Source organism: Meles meles, chromosome 16, assembly GCF_922984935.1.
Source record: "Meles meles chromosome 16, mMelMel3.1 paternal haplotype, whole genome shotgun sequence".
NCBI lineage: Eukaryota > Metazoa > Chordata > Mammalia > Carnivora > Mustelidae > Meles > Meles meles.
Window position 1 is genome coordinate 19,655,542 of NC_060081.1, and position 18,797 is coordinate 19,674,338.

The following is an 18,797-nucleotide window of genomic DNA, read 5'->3' on the forward strand; positions in this document are numbered from 1 at the left end:
CCTCCCCGCACCTTCTTACGTTCTTCCCTCCTGTGGCTTCATACCGGATCTTCACCCCACTCATCTCTCTTCCCTCTTCTCAGTCTCTCCCCTGAAGAGCCAAGCCCATCCCCTCTCTGGCCCAGGGTCCTTTTTTTTTGCTTTCCAGCACAGTTGCTGGCGTGTGTTTACTTGGGATTCATTCATGGGTTTATCACTGCTCACCTTGCTTCACCTGCGGAGTCCCTTTAGGCTGGTTTCTTCATCAAGACAGGCCTTTTTGAAATTAAAAATGTCTTCTTTATTTTTGTATTGAATGAAAACAATTTCAGAGTTGAAAGGAAAATAGGAATGAAAGAAAATCACACGATTCGCCTTAACCACCTACAGGTGATACATGTTGATGCCCCGGGCATAGAGCCTGCCTCTTTAAGGAGCATACACACACATTGTGATAAAAAAACAAAACTAGCTCAAGAGCTGTCTTTCCTTCCAAGTGGTAGTGTTGACGGAAAGACTGCTGTGGGGTTTAGACTGTCGCGGGTTGGGTGGCAGCTGTTAGTGTTAAGTGTTGAGTACAGGGAAATGTCTCAGTGATTGTTTGTGGGGTGTGATGGGGAATCACGGTCAGCAGAAGGTTGAGTCGAGGAGGGCAGTACACTAAACCCAATAAGAATTTAAAAACCTAAACTGGCGATTAAAGGTGGAACTGGGCCCCTTCTGCTTGCCCTGTTCTCCTGGGACCTCCCTGCATGGGGCCAGCCTCTGTCCTGGAACCCCTGCCACCCGCGCCCCTGCGGGACCACTGGCCAGGACCACAGGTGCTCGGGTGCTGGCTGGTGAGGGAATGGGATCCTCATGCACTGTGGACACCTCACCCCTGACGTCCCCTCCCTGTCAGAGGCCTGGGGGGAGCTTGGTGGTGGGTGGACTGGGCAGGGTCGCCCTGCCTGTCATGAGCCCAGCCTCTGAATTTCTTTCCTTTTTTTTTTTTTTAAATTAACATATAATGTGTTGTTTCAGGGGTACAGGTCTGTGAATCATCAGGCTTACACAATTCCCAACACTCACCATAGCACATACTCTCCCCAATGTCTGTTACCCAACCACCCTATCCCTCCCACCCCACCCCCGGCAACCCTCAGTTTGTTTCCTGAGATTAAGAGTCTCTTATGGTTGTCTCCCTCCTGATCCCATCTTGTTTCATTTTTTCCCTTTCTACCCCCCCACAACCCCCCACCCTGCCCCTCAAATTCCTCATATCAGAGAGATCATATGGTAATTGTTTCTGATTGACTTATTTTGCTTAGCATAATACCCTCTAGTTCCATCCACGTTGTTGCAAAGCCCCTGAATTTCTTGTTGCAGCTTGTTGGCTCCTTGATAATTGATTACTAAACAGAAGCGCCCCTTCTTGTGTGTTCCACGCATACGTGCTCAGTAACTTCGTATTGAGTTAATGTATGAAAATTGTGTGTGCGTCTGTATGTATAGATACACATATCTATCCAATCTTCCTATTACTAGAGAATACAACTTACAAAAAGTGTATTAATACAGCTGTTTCTGGTATGAGCTGTTTCCCTCTCTATAAGGTTATTCTTGGAAAAGCCATGTTGTTTCATTTTTTTTCTTTTTTTGTTTTTGGCAGAATGAAAGTCCTTTTGGTTTGTGTGTGGTCTCCAGATATTTTCTGTCCCTCAAGTAATGAGACCCCATTGAGGTCTTCCAGCAGGACAAGCCCCCTCCCCATGTTGACTCTGTCCTGGTAACCTGCCCCTTTGAAAAATTCCTTTTAAATCATCAGATGCTGTGACCGATCTCGCCTCGCATCCGGGTTACTATGGTAATCTGGTGGAGGAGTCCATGGGAAAATGTTGCCTGGTGACTGAGGAGATAGAGCGGGACCTGCACCGTTCCTTACCAGAGCATCCCGCCTTCCAGAATGAAACAGGAATTGCTGCTTTGAGGAGAGTCTTGACAGCCTATGCCCACCGGAACCCCAAAATTGGGTACTGCCAGGTAAGGTGTGCAGTGGAGGAGCAGAAATCCTTGAGTCCATGTCTTGTGTTAATCACCCAGGCTTCGGGTTCTGTTGTTCTTGGCTGTCTGGTACCCAGGACTGTCCTGTGAAGGCTCTGGGCTTTCTCTTTCCTTAAAGAATGTATCGAGTAAGGCCTCAGGAATCATCTCCTTATAGTCAAACAAGTTGATGACTTAAGATTAGAAACTTTACTTGGTGCCCGAAAAGAGCAGTGCGCATGATGAGTCGCTGTCCGGGGCAGGACAGATTGTCTTCACTGTCCCTCCAGGCCTCTGCTGTAGGACGGCAGTGATAATGCTTCTGTGGAGCTTTATCTTTCTAGACCTCTGCAGAAGTTGCAGGGATTATTTTTAAAATAGCCATGCTATTTGGGGAGCAAAAAATGGGGCCGATCCCTTTCCTTCAGGAAGCACAAGTGGAAATAAGCCGCCCTCTAAGTAGTTGTTGAGTTTACTTGGAAAGTGTATTCAGGGATGTGGTAAACAAGCACAAAATAGAACCCGGAAAAGTAAAACACCCCTGCCGCCACCCCAGCACTAGACGGGGTTAGAGAAGTTTCTGATACCTGAAAATAGAAGAGTTTAAACTTTGTTTTCCTGTGAAAAGCAAAATCAACCCATGAATGTTGTGTGTATGTGTGCAAACATACACACAGAGTAGCTGGATTTGACCTGAGCCTGAAGCCCGCACCACAGCTGACCCCAGCATTCCCAGATGGGGACAGTGACGGAAGTGTGGCTGGTCGCTCAGCCTGGGGTGTCTTGTGGGGACCATGTTGATAAACTCAGTCATTCCACTTTACAAGTGTCAGTGTGATTGGGCTAGATGGGGTGTCTCATCTGCAGCCTTGACTTCTGTGGACCCTTTGGGCTCGTGTGGTTTTCATGTCTTTTGTGGCATGACGTGGTGTGGTGCTAACCACCCGCTCCTCTGAACCTGTGCAGTCCATGAACATCCTGACCTCCGTTTTGCTGCTGTACGCCAAGGAGGAGGAGGCCTTCTGGTTGCTCGTTGCCGTGTGTGAGCGGATGCTGCCCGACTACTTCAACCACCGGGTCATTGGTAACCTGCCTCTTTCCTCCTCCTTTTCCTCTTCTGTGCTTGGGGAGCAGGGCCAGAGCTGGGGCAAAGACGTGTTGTCAGTCCTTGTCTAGAAATCTCCAGTACAAACGCTGTTTGGCTCTTGAATGTGCAGAACCAACAGGTGTAATCTCTGTACCGTTCTGGTGAAAGGGTGGAGTGAGTTACCTGAAAAGAAAAATGTTGAGGTTTGAGAAACAACCTGGAAAGGGAGGGTGGTTTGGCCCACCGTACCCAAGGAGCTCACGCAGACAGATGTCCCCTTTCCCTTGTGGAGACTCTTGAGGCTGGACCTGAAGGGCAACTTGGGACCCCCGCCCCTTGACGTGTATACAAGTGAGAAGGTCCCTTGTTGCTGGCCCCCCTGCTCTGGGCTGACCTGCGACCCCACCTGGTGTCTTCCTTTTCTGTGGCCTATTGGAATCTGCATTTCGCTTGTGGTCCAGCACTTCCTAGTGGACAAAAATGATAGAAACGTTGCTTCAGCTTGCTGATAACTCTGATACCCTTTCTGGAGATGCCCTAAAATTTGGGCATCAGTGGTGGGAACAGAAACGAAAGAACCAGTTTGAGACAGAATTTGGTAAAAGACTGGAGGTGGGAGCAGGTCAGGAGGAAGATGCTCCCGAAGACTGGTGTCAAGAACTGAGGGAATGTGAGGACCCCCTGGTAGTAAGGGGGGTTGTCTTGGAAGGACGTGCCCCTTGGTGCCTTTGGTGGCCTTTCAGGATGCCTTAGACTGTCTTCCCTGGCTCCCTCCAGGTGCCTGAGTGATGGGCTTCCTTCTCTTTCCACTTGATGCTGGGGGAGGCAGCTTAACCTTGTACACAATAGCACAGACTCATCGGAGCCTCAGGGTCACAGGGGGCAGGCTGCCAAAGCCGCCATTGGTTGATGGTGCTGCTGGGGGACAGTGCCTACGCCTCAGTGACCAGCAGAGCCTCCGTGGTAATGGGTATCCCTTTGTGAGCACTGCCCCAGTACAGCCTGGAATATTTCCATAACCCACCAAGTCCCCTTCTGCCCATTCCCTGCCACAGGCAACTCTCGCTCCTGATGTCTGTCACCACGGGCTAGTCGGGCCTGTTCTTGAACTCCATCTAAATGCAGTCATGGAGAACGCACTCTTCTAGGTCTGTTTTCCTGCTCACAACACGAGGTTGCTGGAGCATTGGTACTCTGCTCCTTCTTCTGGCTCAGTCACACTTCACCGTACACTCAGACCGTGATTCATTTATCCGGTCACCTGTTAGAGGTCTGCATTGTTTCCAGTGCTTTATTGTAAGTGAAGTTGAAATACACATTCAAGTGTAAGTCTCTCTGTGAATCAGGATTGCCTGTTTCCTTGGTATTTACCTAGGGGTAGAATTGCTAGGTCATAGTTTAGAGGGATTTTTAGCTTTAAAAGAAACTGTCAGTTTTTCAAAGTGATACACTGTGACCACAGAAACCCTACCAGCAGTGTGTGAGTTCTGGTTGCTCACATCCCTGTTAGTTTTCAGAATTGGCTTTTTAAGTTTTGCTCTTCTAGCAGGGAAGAAGGAATCTATTATGCAGGTTTAACTTTGCATTTCTTTGATGAACGATATTGAACACAATTTTCTGTGCTTAGTGGCCATTTGTTTATTGTTTCTTTTGAAGTATCTTGTCCCATATTTTGCCTTTTTAAAGGAAAATGGGTTTTTGACCACTAAGTTGCAAGAGTTGTTATTTTGAATACAAAACCCTTGTCGGGTATATGTATTACAAATATTTTCTTAATGTGAAGTTTGCATTATGATTTTTATTAATGTTTTTTGAAGAATATCAGTCTTTGATTCTAGTGAAGTCCAATTTATAGTTTTTTTCCATGGCTAGTGCTTTTTGTGTTCTAAGAAATGTTGCCTTTTCCCTGTATTTTTCTTAAGCTTTATATTATTAGCTTTTATATTGAGGTCTTTGACACATTTCAAATATATTTTCTTGTATGATGTGAAGTAGGATTTGAGGTCCCCCAGCCTCTGCCCCCACACAGGTATGCACTTGATTGAGCATTAATTTTTGAAAATACTATCCTCTCCGCACTGAATTACTCTAGTTAGTGTCAAAAATCAGTTCAGTACGAATCCTTTTCTGGGCTCAAATTCTGTTTCATTCTGCTTATCTCAGAGTAGTTTCAGTTTCAGGCTGACTTTAGAAAGTGTGACTCTTTCCCCAACCAAGTCTCCATGACCTGCCTTTTCCAGGGGCCCAGGTGGACCAGTCGGTCTTCGAGGAGCTCATCAAGGAGCACCTCCCCGAGCTGGCCGAGCACATGAACGACCTCTCAGCCCTCGCCTCCATCTCTCTCTCCTGGTTCCTGACTCTGTTCCTCAGCATTATGCCTCTGGAGAGTGCGGTGAGCGTTGTGGACTGCTTCTTCTACGATGGGATCAAAGCCATTTTCCAGCTGGGGCTGGCGGTGCTGGAAGCCAATGCCCAGGGCCTGTGCAGCAGCAAGGATGATGGCCAGGCCCTCATGGTCCTCAGCAGGTGGGCTCACTGGGCGGGGGAGGGGGGTGAGATAAGGAGGGCCATTGCTGGCTCTGCAAAATAGACCAGGTGGAGACAGCAAGGGGTGCCCAGCAGGGCTGTCACTGTGGAATATTTCCTTCCACTCTGCCACTTGTCACGCCGTAGTCCCCATCGCCCCCACGCCCCCACCAGAGCCAGCCCGTCAAGTGGCAGTGTTGCATGTGGTGAAGAGTGCCATCTTCCTGACTCCTGTCCAGTAAGTGAGAGCGGGTACAGGGGAGAGCGGGGACTCTCACTTGTCTTTGAGGAGATAGGCACTCACAGTGGCCTTGACTGGGGCAGGCAGGCATTGGGAGATGACGGTCTCAGGCAGCCAGCTGGAGATTCCAGACACTGGATGTGTAGGGGCCGGTGTGTTACAGTCCCTGAGACCGAGGACTGGAACCTGGGTCTCTTGAAGCTGAGGGCAGGTTCGCGTTCAGAACATGGAAGCTTACAATGGCACGTACGCACAGAACTTTGTATGGACTTCAGCAGAGAGTCCCAGGTCCCTGCAAACCTACCCATGGGCCCAGACCGACAAGCCTGGCTTTAGGCATGTCTCCTTTTCTCTAAAGGAGCACAGCAGTTGCTATCTCGCTCTCCTCCCAGGGTTTGGAGATGAATGAGCTGCGTCTGCAAGTGCTCTTGACATGTTGTCCCCTGAATCCCCAGGAAGGTGCGTGGTGCAGTGCGCGGGGGAGGGGAAACCGGTGCTTCAGTGGTGGGCTGTGTGCTCAGGTTTCTAGATCATGTTAAGAACGAGGACAGCCCTGGACCCCCCATCGGCAGCCACCATGCCTTTTTCGCCGACGACCAGGAGCCCTACTCTGGGACTGACATTGCTGACCTGATCCGGGACTCCTACGAGGTGACAGGGCCCGGCCCCACCCACATCCTCTGGGAAACCTGGTCAGGGACGGATTTTGAGGGAGGTTGTATGGCTGATACTGCTGTCCTGGTTTGTCAAAAAGGGGTTCTGTGAGTGCGTGACTCCTGGTTTCTCTGCAGAAATTCGGAGACCAGTCTGTGGAGCAGATCGAGCACCTGCGCTGTAAGCACAGGATCAGGGTTCTCCAGGGCCACGAAGACACCACAAAGCAGAACGTGGTGAGTCACGGGTTGTCAGAAGGGCAGTCAGCGCTAATCCAGACTCCGTTGCGGTTGGTCCTAAGAATGCCCAAGCTTTGGGGGCACCTGGCTGGTATATGACTCGATCCTTGGGGTCCCAAATTCGAGCCCCATGTAGGGTGTAAAGATTTTTACACCGAACCTTACACCCCATGTTGGGTGTAAAGATTACCAAAAATAAATTAAAAAAAAAAAAAAAGAAGAATGCCACTCCCCCAACCCTGCATTGAATTAGGGTGACCTCGTGTAGAAATGGGTTTTAGAGTCAGATAGACAGTGAGCAATTTAATCCCCATGAGCCTCAGTTTCCCTAGTTGTCAAATGAGGATACTAATACCCAGCATCTGGGACTAAATGAGGTACGAAATAGAAAAATGCCTCACACAGAGGCCTGCAATGCTTGTTCTTCAGGAGGAACTTCCTGGCCAAGCTGCGTCTTTGCTAGAGTTCGACTTCCCTTAGAACTCCGTGTAGAACTTACCCGTTTGTCCCGAGGCACTGATGTGTGAATTGGAAAGGCTGAGGGTGAACACCCTGAGAAAGTTACCATGACGTGATCTTGGCATCAGAAAGGAGCAGACTGCTGTGGTAGACAGGACACACCTGGTGTCCCCCGTGAGCAGAAGAGACCCCTGTTCCTCTGATCGTTCTGGGTGCAGGCAGAGAACTCACTCCACTGTTGGTTGTTTTCCTCAAGCTCCGCGTTGTTATCCCAGAAGTCTCCATTCTTCCTGAAGACCTGGAAGAACTCTACGACTTATTCAAGGTAGGAAACTCTGGGAAGATGAGGGAGTGACACGTTGTCAGCTGGTCGGGGGTTGGCGGGGGGAGGGGTGCGGGAGTGGCTGAGTACGTGGATGCTGGAGGGGTCTGCCGCGTCTGTGCGGTGGCAGCAGAGGCTGGAGCTTCCCCCGCCTGCCAGCTCCATCTTGTCTCGCCTGCCTATGGCCCAACCCAGAGCTGTGCTCTGCAGAGGGCCTCCTTCGATGCTGGTAACCCATTCCATGCTGTTCTACACGGAGTTCCCAGGCCTTGGTGGATGAACAGTGACCATTACTGACATTCCCACCTCCTATACTTTGTAGTGACTCATAACCCCCCCATAATATATGTAGATAAATTTTTATATTTGGCTGCTACAGGTGCCACTTTATCTTCTGTTTTCCCTTGATACTGTTATTAACACTTTTCCATGTTGCCATGTAGTCTTACTCATTTTAAAATTACCTTATAATCTATCATATTGGTAATGCTAAATAAGCCATATTTCTAATATTTGGATATATAGGTGAACTCTCAGGTCTTGCCCAATGAAGAAAATTTTCAGGTGCCCTGCTGGAAGTTTCCTTGCTTGAAACAGTGGATAAAAATAGGGAAGGCAGGCAGGCACACTGCTCCACTCCTGAGAGCCTGGCAGTGAAGGGGGAGAAAGAAGAGTTGGGGAAAGCAAGTTCTGGGTCTGGCTTCCAGGGCTCTTCCAGGTGGGGACTCTGAGCTGCTGTCACTTCTGAAGCCAGAGTGTAAACTGATGGACAGAGTAAGAAGCAGCATTTCAGGGACTTCTAGGTGGAGCACTCGAGGTTGTCTGAACTGGGCGTGCATCTGTCTTGGCACATTTCCCCGCAGTCACTGAAATGGCCTTGGCTTAGTAGCGTCCAGGCACCCCTTGTTCCTGAGAAGCAGCATGTGTGCTGAGGACTGCTCAGGCCTGTGTCTTCTGTGAACAGCCCCTGTCTTTCAGTTTCATAGTTTGCTCTGTTTCATGAAGAGAAGATGAGAAGTCAAAGTGTCCCAAGTCCCCACCTCTCTCTCCTTGGCTTTGAAGGAGGAAAAACAGGGAATGCTAGGAACATAAAGACAGGAAGACAAATGTGTTGTTCAGCATGAAAAGTATTTCATCTATTTAAGGCTAACTGCTCTCAGTTTGAGAGAATAAGAGCTTTCACAGATCCGAATTTATATAATTTAGAAGATTGTTTTAAATTAATAAAAGTAAAATTCATTACGTACTAACCATGTTCATCTTTAATACAAAGAGTAAGGAAGATAGAGCCTACCGTTTTCCTATTTCTGTCTTTCCTCTGAATGATATGTTAAGTACTTACTGAAATTTTATTTGTAGTTAGCTTTACAACTCTTTCATTTATGCAGGACTAACTACAAAGAGAAACTTAGAAACTATCTAAATACAATATAATTTTTAAGATACACTTCCAGAGGAAATTCCAGTAAGACAGCTTCATAATCATGGTGTCTGATTCTATTATACATGCCAAGGTATATATGTGTTATATACAATATATTGTATTGTTATATACAATATATTTGTGTTATATACAATATATTATATAATGGGTTTGTGTAACTCACTCCAGTACTTTCTTTCCAGGCCCAGAGTCTGCATGTGTCCCATGTAAGAGCCCCATCAGACTATCCTCTCTCTCCATACTCCTGGTCAGCTCTGAATTTTCTTTGCTTTCGTAGTCTGACTTCATGTATTTTTTTTTTTTAAAGATTTTTTTATTTGTCAGAGAGCGAGCGAGCGAGCACAGGCAGACAGAGTGGCAGGCAGAGGCAGGCAGGCAGAGGCAGAGGGAAAGGGAGAAGCAGGCTCCCCGCCGAGCAAGGAGCCCAATGTGGGACTCGATCCCAGGACGCTGGGATCATGACCTGAGCCCAAGGCAGTGGCTTAACCAACTGAGCCACCCAGGCGTCTCTTTAAAGATTTTATTTATTTCCTTGACAGAGATCACAGGTAGGCAGAGAGGCAAGCAGAGAGGGGGGGGAGGAAAGCAGGCTCCCCACTGAGCAGAGAACCCGATGAGGGGCTTGATCCCATGACCCTGGGATCATGACCTGAGCCGAAGGCAGAGGCTTTAACCCACTGAGCCATCCAGGTGCCCCATGACTTCATGTATTTTAAAAGTTGCCTTAGTACTGTCAGGTATAATGTTCTGTAGTTGGGTTTTATTTTATTTGTTTTTTTTTTTTAAAGATTTTATTTATTTATTTGACAGACAGAGATCACAAGTAGGCAGAGAGGCAGGCAGAGAGAGAGGAGGAAGCAGGCTCACCGCTGAGCAGAGAGCCTGATGCGGGGCTCGATCCCAGGACCCTGGGACCATGACCTGAGCCGAAGCCAGAGGCTTTAACCCACTGAACCACCCAGGTGCCCCTCTAGTTGGGTTTTAAATACACCTCTGGTCTTGTCTTTTTTTTTTTAAAGAGTTTATTTTTATTTATTTGAGAAACAGAGATAGAGCAAAGACAAGTGGGGGGAGCAGCAAAAGGGCAGGAGAAAGAGGTGGAAAGAATCTCAAGCAGATTCCATGCTGAGCATGGAGCCCAACCTGGGGCTCTGTCTCATGACCCTGAGATCATGACCTGAGCCAAAACCAAGATTTGGACGTTTGACTGACTGAGCTCTGCTGGTGCCACTACTTCTGGTCTTTTCAACTAGAATTTCATTTTTTCAGGGAAAGGGTCACATAGCGATACCCTTCCATTGTTTTATAAATACATGATAGGTTATTAATAAGGATTCTGTTCCTTAACCTCACTGTATCCTTCCCTAAGCCGGGAATGAACAGGCGTGATCACGTTGTGTTAAGATCAAGTAACTCTGACCAAATTCATTATGCATTCTTTCATATTCAAGATCAACAATACGGTTGGTACTTAATGAAATCTATTTTTATTGGTAATTTAAAGCAATTTTTTAATGCTGGAATGTAACTTTTTCCTTCCAGTTTCACATGTATAACTGACGTACCAGCACTGTGTGAGTTTAAAGCATATAGTATGACTTAAATATATTGTTGAGTGATGAGTACGATAAGTTTATTTAGAATCCATCTCCTCTAGACATTAAAAAAAAATTTTTTTTCCCCTTGTGATAACTTTAGGATCTATTCTCTTAGCAACTCAAATATACCATATAGCCATTAACTGTACTCATCCTGTTGTACATCACATCCCTAGTGCTCACTCCCAGCAGACATTTATACCTTCTGTCCACCTCCTCCAGTGCTCCTCACCCCGGCCTTGGGGAACCACAATTCTGATCTCTTTTTCTGAGTTTGGGGTTTTGTTTTGTTTTTAGATTCTACATATAAGTGAGATCATAGAGTACGTCTTCTTTCACTTAGTAGGAGTGCCCTCATGGTCCATCCGTGTTGAACGGTCTTTCAAATTATGTAAATTCGGATTTGTGATATCTGTCTTCTGTTCTCTTAAATTGAAAACAACATCATTAATCTTAACTAAGTAAGATATTTATAGTGTAATACATACTCAGTGTCCTAGAATATTTCTGGAAACACCAAAGATTTAAAACAGTTATTTATGTCTTCCATAAACCTGCTATTATTAAATGATCAGTTAAATTCCTTCACTCTTTGTGAATTACCAGGCCTTAGAAAGCATTGGGTCTCTTTAATATTTTACTTGCTTACATGTTCTGGTTAAGACTTTTATTTTCAGGGGCACCTGGGTGGCTCAGTGGGTTAGGCCTCTGCCTTCAGCTCGGGTCATGATCCCAGGACCTGGGATAGAGCCCCACATCGGGTTCTGTGCTCAGCGGGGAGCCTGCTTCCCCCACCTCCACCTGCCTCTCTGCCTATTTGTGATCTCTCTGTCAAATAAATAAATAAAATCTTTGGAAAAAAAAAAGACTTATTTTCAAATTTTAATTAAAAATCACAAAATAAAGAATAAAAGTATACCGACTCTTACCATTTGAAAAAAATAAGAAACCTTTAAGCAACAAATGAAAGGGTCTCATCCTGTCTGTACCTACAGTCTTACCCTTGTACTGGTAATTATTGTTAACAAATTGGTGAATATCTTTCCTGATTTTTTTTTTCCTTTTATACTTTATCTCTCAGACACACCTTCCCTCCCACCTATGACAGATCATGCTACATGGAAAAATAGCTGTACAGTTTCATTGTAGGGCTGAACCATCATTTACTTAACCATTCACCTGTTGAGACACATTTATGTTTGCAGGTTTTTGCTGCGTTGCTAAGCTGTGCTGGACTGAGCATCTTTGTGCCTTTCCCTGGACACCAGTGCTGCAGTTTCTGTGGGATGGGGTCCTTAGGGATGCACAGACCGTATTTAGCCTGTATTGCTAAAGTGTGTTTGACTTTTCAAACTTCCCTTCCATGGGAATACACTGATGATGTCCAAGAGGGCTCCTGTCCTACATTCCACACCCACCCAGCTTTTACTATGAATCTTTTGCAATTTTGCTAGTCTTGTAGAAAATTGCATTTTACTTTAATTTAAATTTGTTTATCCATTTGTGGGGTTGACTACAGCTTATTGTGTACTTCTTGGTATCACCTGCTTATATCCATGGCCTTTTTTTTTTTTTAATCGGTTTGTTTTTCTGTAGGGTTCTGTGTAAACTGGTTGCACAAGCCCTAGGCTTATTTATTATAACTTTTCTTGGCAGGATTCTATGGGGCTTTAGTATCACAGGATACACAGATATACAAGGGACTTTCGCAGTGTGTCTTGAATTTTTAGGAATGGAAATTCACTGGACTGTTGTTTCACACTGAAAAGTTCTTGTGGTATTTTTCACAATTCTGCGAAGGCTGCCAACAAATACGGCAGTGAAACTATAAATGGCATTTTTGTTTTCATGCAAGGATCTGCGTTCACGTATTACAGCTTCTATACTTGTTCCCGGGCCACCGTGATGGGTGGAGGACGCTGAAACTGTGCAGAAGCCTGTACTCATTGGGATTATCTCAGTGAGTCGAGATGTCCCAAGAGGTGATTTAGCATGGGTGTGAGATGCATCCGAAAGAGGGGACCCTCAGGGAAGGGCCAGTTTTGAGTGCTCTGATTGTCAGTGTATTCCCAAGACTTGGAATCGCTTTTTTTTACTTCCAGTTTTTTGAATTGTTAATATATTCACCTCGCTCAAAATTCAAACCTTATAAGAAAGTATGCAGTGAAAAAAACTTGGTTTGGGGGCACCTGGGTGGCTCAGTTGGTTAAGTGTCTACCTTCAGCCCTGGTCATGATCCCAGGGTCCTGGAATCGAGTCCGACATCTAGGACTGCGGGGACTCTGCTTCTCCCTCTCCTTCTGCCACTACCCTCTGCTTGTGGGTGCTCTCTATCCCTCTCATGCTCTCTCTCAAATAGTAAAATCCTTAAAAAAAAAAAAAAAAAAGACTTGGTTCTACATGTGAGTCCCCACCCCTATTTCCCTTCCCCACAGGCAACCAGGCGACTGGTTTCTTCTTATTCTATAGATCTGTCTAGCACTTTTTGTTTTCAGATGTGATTTGATGAGAAAACTAGGTCTCCTAGAATTAAACTATGGCAGCTGAACGACACATTGAAAAATGGTTAAAATGGTAAGTTTTGATAGATATTATGTGCTCCAATAAAAAAAAAAAGACCTTAGAGAAAGAGGTCAAAATTACATATCTTATGGGCATGAAGTGTAAGGTAACAAGGGACATCTTTTACTTGTCTGGTGAGAGTAATGAGATTATAAGTACTTTTTTTCATTTGTTCATGTTATAGTGTTCTTATTCAATACATAATTTACGAGGCCAAGTGAGTCCTGAGAGAATGCCAGGTTAACCCTGGCTTTTAAGCGTGCAGCCCCCCACAGGTGCCCCCGTCTCTCACAGATCCCTCTCTCCCTCTTGTCTCAAGAGAGAGCACATGATGAGCTGTTACTGGGAGCAGCCCAGGCCCATGGCCCCACGCCACGACCCCAGCAGGCCCTACGCAGAGCAGTACCGCATAGACGTCCGGCAGTTCACACACTTGTTTCAGCTTGTCTCGCCCTGGACCTGTGGGGCCCACACGGAAATCCTCGCAGAGAGGACTTTCAGGCTCCTGGATGACAACATGGACCACCTGATCGAATTCAAAGCATTTGTGAGCTGTCTCGGTAGGACCCTGTGGGTCTTCACTGTAGTGAGTTAATTTGGGACAGGAGTCTGTGAACACAAGACAGGGTGGACTGTGGAGCAGGCAGACCCACGCAGTGAGATGTATTTGAGACTGGCCTGATATGATTTGGAGACTGTAGAAACCACTCTGCAGGCTCCTCTTATCACAACACTTAGGCCTCCTTAAGGAGGGCCTAAGCTCTCAACACACAGGATCATTGCTCCTGTTCTCCTCGGGCGCCCAGGGTGTGGTGTGGCTCGTTAGGGGCTGCGTTCCTGACTCCTGCCCATGAAATTAAAATCTTTCAGAAGGTATGAGGCCAGACAAAATTCATGAGGTTATCCTGCACCTCAAGAGTGACCTTTTCTTTTCATTTCAAACACCCTGTGTCTGGGAGTAGGGGCAGCGAAGTATTGAGTGAACAGGTACTGGATCGTACTAAGTTCTCGCCCCACAGTGAGGTTGTGTCACAACAAATGTACTTTATCCATTTGCATCTCAATCTTTTTTTTTTTTTTTGCAGATGTTATGTATAATGGAGAAATGAATGAGAAAATCAAACTGTTATATAGACTTCATATCCCTCCAGGTAAGAAATTCTGTGGAGAAAATGTAAGTTCTGTTCAGCTTTGACACAAGTAAGCCTTGTACGTGACTCTGAAGTTCTTCTCTTTTAAAATTCCATTTAGACTTGAGCCAACAGATGTTTTTAATCTGGGGTTGCTGATAACAAATTTTCATTACTGGGCTGTATGGCCTATGACAGCAGTTGCCAAACTCGAGCATGCATCAGAATCATCTGGAAGGCTTGTTAAAATCCAGGTTCCTGGGCGCCGCTCCAGAGTTTCCGGCTCCCTGGTTCTGAGGACCACACTTTGGTAACCGCTGGCTTGTGAAGTGGTCGGGGAAGCAGACCCTGGTTGCCTTAATAGATGGTTATTTTTTGAAGGACCATTTCATTCTTCCTGCATGTTTTGAAACCTATGATATCATACTTGGCTTTAACCTTATTGCTTGGATCTTTGAAAGTCACAGAGGTGGGTTAGTAATGCCAGCATGGTCTCTGGACCCTGGGGCCATGGTTCTGGTGTTGGATGGGGCCCCTGACAGAACTTCCAATGAGGGAGGCTAGGAAGGTTTTTGGGGCCATGAGATCCTGGTTGTTTTTACAACCAGCACTTCTGGAAAAGTTGGAAATGCATATGACCATCATTTATGGCTTTCTTGGTCCACTTCCTGAAACTGAGCCATTACCAAGTGGCTGCAGTGTGCCCCAGGAGCATTCTGTAGCAGCCGTCTTCCTCCGCCTTCCCACAGACTTGTTATTCCTTGACTGCAAATGGTCTGGTACAGTGAAGTTCTTTGCCTTTTATGCAAATGTTAGTGAGTTTAGTTTTTTAATTTGCCTTTATTTTTCACAAGTGTTTTCCTACTAACATAGAAGATATGCACAATTATTCCTCTATTATCATCGTTGTCTTCACAATCATCATCTGTATCTAATATTGCTAAAAGGATCTGATTTTATTTCAATTATTTCATCTTGATTTTTAAATAAGCCTTTTATTTTGGGATAATTTTAGATTTATAGAAAAATCACAAAGATGGTAAAGATGGAGTTCTTTTTATTAATCTTCCTGAAGTGTTTTATTAGTTTCAGGTGTACAACAGAGTGATTCAACAATTCTGTACATGACTCAGTGCTCACCATGAGAAGGGTACCCTTAATCCCCATCACCTACTTCACCCATTCCCCTATCTCCCCTCTGATAACCACCAGTTTTAGTTTTCTATAGTTAAGAGTCTGTTTCTTGGTTTTTTTCCCCCCTTTGTTCATTTTTGTGTCTTAAATTTCACATCTGACTGAAATCATATGCTATTTGTCTTTCTCTGCCTGACTTTGCTTAGCACATTATATACTCTCTAGCTCCATCGATGCTGCTGCACAATGAGATGGCAAGATCTCATTCTTATGGCTGAGTGATATTCCGTGTGTATGTGTGTGTGTACCACATCATCTTTGTCCATTCATCAGATGGACATTTGGGCTGCTTCCGTAGTTTGGCTGTTCTAATAGCCAAAAATGCTGCAATAAACATAGGGGTGCACATACCCTTTAATGTTTTTGTATTTTAGGGGTAAATGCCAGTAGTGCAGTTACTGAATCCATAGGGTAGATTTTTTATTCTTTCATACTGTTTTCCACAGTGGCTGGATGTTTGCTTTCCCACCAACCGTGCACAGGGTTCCTTGGAAAGTGTGCTACTCTGTGGTTGGATGTCCTTTTTTGGGACACTTGCTTTCCACTTGAATTAATCATTCCTCTCTGTGCTCCCAAGACAGTTGGTTATATTGGTTCTTCTGTTAGAGCATTTTGTTAGTGACTTCTGTATATGTTTCACATTTCTGAGGCATAGGGACCCAGTATCCTCTTGACATCTAGCAGTTATTACCTAAAAAATCTGTTTTCATCACAACTGCCCCAACGACCATACAGAGCTTACAATTTGAGTAGATGCTCACATGTGCCATTGTGTTTAAGTTTTATACAAGGTTGGTAAAATGACTTAGTATCAGTTACACAAAAACCCCAAAACTCCACAAACAGCTCCCACCCACCGAACTCAGGAAACCTCTCTCAAATATGAAGATCAACTTATCAAGGCTTTGGTGCCATCTTGGGGATATTTGTTGGATTACAGCTGATTTTTGCCTTTAATTTATTCTGAGTGACTTATTAGTAAATATGAAGATCCTGAGTCCATAATACTTTGTTATTTATTTGTAAGAGCTTTTTAATCTATAATTCACATACAATATTCATTTAAAATATACACAACTCAGTGATTCTGTTATCTTTAGTTATATAACCATCCTAGTTTTAGACATTTTCATCACCCTAAAAAGGTCCATATCCTTTGGCTCTTGCTCCCAATCTACCCATTTTGCCCTGCTTTCTGTTTTTATAGAACTGCCTATTTTTGGATATTCCTTATAAATGGAATAATGCAATGTGCCATTTTGTGTCATGCTCCCATGTTTTCAGGGCTCATCCATGTTGTAGCATGTCTCAGTCCTTTCATAACTGCATTTGATAGTCCATTTGATAGGTATGCCCTAATCTATCAGTCAGGCACTTGGGTTTGTTGCCACTTCTTGGCCCTTGTGAACAATGCTCCTATAAATATTTGTGTACAAGTTTCTGAGTTGGGTATGTTTTCACTTCCCTTTGGTAGTATGTTAGAGTGGAATTCTGGGTCAAATGGTAACTCTACGCTTAACTTTTTAACAAACCGCCAGACTTTTTTTTTTTTTCAAAATGGCTGTGCCATTTTATATTATCAGCAATATAATGTTCTGTGTTTTTGTATATTTCAAGAAAACTTGTAATGATAAAATGCTTTGGATTCAGTAATTTTTTCAATTTTTGTTGAAAATTTATCAAATATAGCAATATGTGCTAACTGTAGAAAAAAAGTGCCATGAAACTGAAAATTACCCCATCATCCAGGAATTTAATTATACATTTCTAGAATTTATATATATATATTCCTACATATATCTTAAGGTTTAGGAAAGGATTTTACTACATTTTTCCAGTTCAGTACTGGCAGTGTCCTATGATTCTGTACTTCATTAATGAAAACAGTACTTACATAAAGCCGGAAAAAGGCATTACCTGGTCTATGTTTTCTTTACTCTTTGTATAGACAGTGCTTGGTGTATGCCTGGGTTCAGTCTCTGCAACCCACAGGCTGCTGGCTTAGCCCTTTAGTCCTTTCTTACATAAGAAACTAAATTACTGAGTTTGGGTTAAGATGAAATAATTTGTTCCATGTAACTTTTTTTTTTTTTTAAAGCACTCACTGAAAATGATCGAGACAGCCAGTCACCATTAAAGAATCCTCTATTGTCAACGTCAAGACCCCTAGTTTTTGGGAAGTCAAATGGTATGTACCTTTTATTATCTTGCAGCAGACACACATTGCAATCATTAACAATTTCACAGCTCACAGAGGCGGACTTAACCTAGTCAACAGCCCACTGCTTCCAGAGGCAGAAACTTTTCACAAGTTGCAGTATACTGGGTAACTGCCCCTTGACCCTACCACGCTTGTTCCTCTTGCTTAGGGTTTCAAGGATTTTCTTGTAGTGAGAAGTCATCCAGCACCACACTCCATTCACGGTCAGTTGTAGAACAAACCATCACCAATGTAATCTGTTTTCAGCTTGTATATGCAATTTGTTTGGTGGGATTCCTCCCTCACCACCCAGTTCTAAAGGTGTTCTTTTTTTGCTTTAACTGAATTTTAGCCTAAAGTATATATTGTTTCCTGTGTCTCCAGGTGATGCAACTGATTACCAGAAACAGCTGAAGCAAATGATTAAGGATTTAGCCAAAGAAAAAGATAAAACTGAGAAAGAGTTGCCCAAAATGAGCCAGGTATGGACTTAGGTGCAGAGTTAACTGTTGTGCCAAGTGGTTTGTTCAGATGCGAGCTTGATAAAGTTAAGCTGGGCCCCTCAACCTCTAAAAGCAATAATCAAAGGATCTTGTACAACTTTCAGGAGCTGAATGTTGTGATTACAAGGGAAATATTTGAATTGTAATCCATTCAGATACACTAGATATTCTAAACTCTTCACAAAGGGGCGGCTGTGCCATATCCTATCGTTCAAGTTTTTATATCCTACTCCTCCTATATTCACCTAGGTTGCGATGAAGATTTACTGCCTAGAGGTGATAGCATTTGAGGGTGGGAGGTACTGTGGACACAGTATTCTTCCCTTAGAAGGGATTACTATTCTCTATTCAGTTTCTTAAAAATCATTGGTGCTATAATATACAGTACTGGTAAAGCTCTTTGAAACCTTTGAATAGTATCTAGACTATATTTAAGTGTCCTGATGGTGCTGGATTTTTTTTTTAAAGATTTTACTTATTTATTTATTTATCTTGTAAAAGATTTTATTTATTTATTTGACAGAGAGAGATCACAAGTAGATAGAGAGGCAGGGAGAGAGAGAGAGAGGGAAGCAGGCTCCCCGCTGAGCAGAGAGCCCGATGCGGGACTCAATCCCAGGACCCTGAGATCATGACC

General features: G+C 44.4%; 1 protein-coding gene across 8 annotated transcripts in view; it reads left to right on the forward strand.

Annotated features, from left to right (window-relative positions):
* TBC1D8 (TBC1 domain family member 8) overlaps positions 1-18,797 on the forward strand; it is a 102,734-nt gene that overhangs the window by 82,024 nt on the left and 1,913 nt on the right. For 7 of the 8 annotated variants that reach the window (XM_045981725.1, XM_045981729.1, XM_045981726.1 and 4 more), the window contains 10 exons: positions 1,787-2,001; positions 2,968-3,085; positions 5,329-5,614; positions 6,377-6,506; positions 6,647-6,745; positions 7,464-7,532; positions 13,453-13,693; positions 14,219-14,284; positions 17,556-17,645; positions 18,042-18,139. In XM_045981725.1, coding sequence (XP_045837681.1) covers positions 1,787-2,001; positions 2,968-3,085; positions 5,329-5,614; positions 6,377-6,506; positions 6,647-6,745; positions 7,464-7,532; positions 13,453-13,693; positions 14,219-14,284; positions 17,556-17,645; positions 18,042-18,139 — 1,412 coding nt within the window. Of the gene's footprint in view, positions 1-1,786; positions 2,002-2,967; positions 3,086-5,328; positions 5,615-6,376; positions 6,507-6,646; positions 6,746-7,463; positions 7,533-13,452; positions 13,694-14,218; positions 14,285-17,555; positions 17,646-18,041; positions 18,645-18,797 lie in introns of those variants that run through there. The other variant, XM_045981732.1, reaches the window with a different exon arrangement.